Below are 3,160 nucleotides of genomic sequence, written 5' to 3'. Positions count from 1 at the left end.
TGCCTACACATTCCCTCTTAATAATCTCCTACTTTAAACAGGCAGGGCTTTCTTTGGTGCCCTAGATGAAAATTACCCTAGATGAAAAGTGAATGTTACTGATTTCAGGAAGGGCATAGGTATAGCTGGGGAAGATTAGAAGCAGGATAACATGATTTCTCTGGAACATTCTTGCTGCTTTTCTCCATTGCTTTAAGTGTCAAATTCATTTTCTCTTATAGAAGACTTACTTTGTCCCGCTGGTAGAGGACATGGATCCTAACTGCTTTATGCTCATCTCTTGCAAATGTCACTACCAGAAAAGAATAGGCTCTTCTCAATCAAGATTCAGTTACACAACAATAAGGAATGACACGTGCAGAAGATGGACATATTGCTGAAACTGGTTTGGCTCAGTGGTAGAGTGTCGGTCTGCGGACTGAAGGGTCCCAGGTTCGATTCCAGTCAGGGGCATGTACCTGGGTTGCGGGCGCATCCCCAGTAGGGGATGTGCAAGAGGCAGCTGGTCGATGTTTCTCTCTCATCAACGTTTCTAGCTCTCTATCTCTCTCCCTTCTCCCTTCCTCTCTGTAAAAAAAAATCAATAAAATATATTAAAAAAAGAAGAAGAAGAAGAAGAAGAAGAAGAAGAAGAAGAAGAAGAAGAAGGACATATGACCAAAGCAGGGCCAATCATTACTGTTGTCAAGGGATCAGGTTCCTTGATTGGTCTTTTTTGGGTCACATGTGCAACCATAGCCTATGATTGACAGTCACCCACTCAAACTGCATGATTGGAGTAGGGAAGGAGAATTTTTCAAAAAGAAAATACTCTTACCAAAGAAAAATGATAGTTGGAGAGGAAAACGGTGCTGGGCAAGCAATATTGAATGTCCGTTTCCCAGTCTCCCAGGCACACAAAGGACACATTTACAAGAAATGAAAGCAGAATTACACTTGTGTGTGTATTACTCATCAGATTAATGACATGTAGCTCTCAACGCAGAGCTCCTAATTATGCATAAGACTTGAGTTAAGCCTTGGGTCTGATTGAGGCTTACGCAGGGTTGCTACCTACCTCCAGGTCAGTAACCAACATGCTTAGGAAAAGAGAGAGCAGAGCTTCAAATGCAAGGAGAAAGAAATTTGTGAAGTCACCCACACAATACGGACTGGGAAGCTTTCTCTCATTCTAACTGACAGAATCAATACCCTGAGTCAGGAAGCCCCAGGAGGCTGAGCTCTATCCCAACTAGTAAATAAGACCGAATCCATCACAGCAACGACTGGCTAGCAGGTCCTCTCCGGGTGGTGAGTAGGAGTTAGGAAGTTGTGTGTGTGTGTGTGTGTGTGTGTGTGTGTGTGTTGGGGAGGGGGGGTGATTGGTGGAAGTGCTTTCTCCTTTACATTTACCCCTTTGTGATGTGGTGGCCTTTGTGATGTGGTGGCCAAGCTTATGGTCCTGAGCTGGATGGTGAGTGCCTTGGGGGCAGGGCCTCTGCCCAAGCTTTCTGTGACTGCCACTGTGACAGCACAATGCCTGTCTGCAGAGGCGGGCACTCAGGAAATATCATTGGACAGAAGGATTCAGAGCAAACTTCTACCCAGAATGTCAGCTGCCAAGAGGTTCTGGTGGAACTGAATTGGGGCACATAGTTGGGGCCTGGGAGCTGGCCTATCTGGCTACTCTCTCCAGTGGGCAGGAAGTTCACTGGGGCCCCCTTTTGTGCAACCCCTTCTACCAACTGGGGCACCTCAGCTCAGCCGAGAGTAGAGGTATCGAGAAATATTTCTCTACCCAAGCTTCCTCTCCCAGTTCCCAAACTTAGAGGCCCAGCATAGGGCCTAGAATTCACTGAAGCTTGGTGGCTGCTTGTTCAACAATCAATCAGTCATCATGGATCATCGAAGCCGATCTCGCAGCAGAGGCCTGAGCCGAATCCCTGGGGCTCAGACCCGAACCCCCAGTGCCCCACTCCCCTTGCATGTGGAACAGGAGGCCAGGGAAGGAGAAGAATGGGAGCAGGGAGAGCTCGCTCGTCAGAGGACTGTTACCCACACGGCCTTGGCAAGTGAAGGGTTGGCAGACAGTGTTATGATTTCCAAGCCAGCACCTTATTGGGAAGGAACTGCTGTGATAAATGGAGACTTTAAGGAGCTTAAGTTAACTGATTATCGTGGAAAATACCTGGTTTTCTTCTTCTACCCACTTGATTTCACTTTTGTGTGTCCAACTGAAATTATTGCCTTTGGTGATAGAATTGAAGAATTCAAATCCATAAACACAGAAGTGGTGGCCTGCTCTGTCGACTCCCAGTTTTCCCACTTGGCCTGGATTAACACCCCGAGAAGGCAAGGAGGACTTGGGGCAATAAAGATTCCACTCCTTTCTGATTTGACACATCAGATCACAAAGGACTATGGAGTGTATCTGGAAGACTTGGGCCACAGTCTTAGAGGTCTCTTCATTATCGATGACAAAGGGATCCTAAGACAGATGACTCTGAATGACCTTCCTGTGGGCAGATCGGTGGATGAGACGCTACGTTTGGTCCAAGCATTTCAGTTCGCCGATAAACATGGAGAAGTCTGCCCCGCTGGCTGGAAACCTGGGAGTGAAACAATAATTCCAGATCCAGTCGGAAAACTGAAGTATTTTGACAAACTGAACTGAAAATACTTCCTCAGGCTATGATGCTTGAATGCTTTCAATAAAGAACAATTAAAAAAAAGTTTAAGGTTCTTACTCAAATTTATGGCCAACCAGGAAAGATACAATCCCCTTCAGTGAAGGAGAATATCAGTCATCAAGGGAAACCCCCGGAGGCTACCCGCTAACATTTTCCACTAATTTTTATAAATTCCCAGGACCAGAGAAATGGGCAGTTCCGCTTCTGACTCTAGAAACTTCTTAAATGGACAGAAGATGACATTTAGTTCAAGGTCACAGGCTTATAAAATATTGACTTCCTATTTTATTTCTCAACCCAAATAATTCCTAGATTTATAGAAAACTCGAGGCCCAGTGCATGAAATCTGTATAGTTGGGGGAGAGGGAGAGGTGGGGGGAGGGAGGAGGGGTCCCTCAGCCCAGCCTGTGCCTTCTCAAAGTCCAGGAGCCCTTGGGAAATGTCCAGCAGACAGACATCCTTAGTGCTACTGAGGTGGGAGAGGCCCCCAC

The 3,160-nt window shown here is 46.4% G+C and overlaps 1 protein-coding gene across 1 annotated transcript; it reads left to right on the top strand.

The window, feature by feature from the left end:
• The first annotated feature begins 1,876 nt into the window (after positions 1-1,876).
• Positions 1,877-2,694, top strand: LOC118706020 (peroxiredoxin-4-like). The gene has a single exon (XM_036415151.1). The coding sequence runs from the start codon at positions 1,877-1,879 to the stop codon at positions 2,651-2,653; it is 777 nt and encodes a 258-aa protein (XP_036271044.1). The 3' UTR covers positions 2,654-2,694.
• Positions 2,695-3,160: the final 466 nt, after the last annotated feature.

The sequence above is a fragment of the Pipistrellus kuhlii genome, unplaced genomic scaffold, assembly GCF_014108245.1.
Source record: "Pipistrellus kuhlii isolate mPipKuh1 unplaced genomic scaffold, mPipKuh1.p scaffold_m20_p_5, whole genome shotgun sequence".
In the NCBI taxonomy this organism is placed as follows: Eukaryota; Metazoa; Chordata; class Mammalia; order Chiroptera; family Vespertilionidae; genus Pipistrellus; species Pipistrellus kuhlii.
Note: the sequence above shows the minus strand (reverse complement) of the source record. Positions and strands in the feature narration are given on the sequence as shown.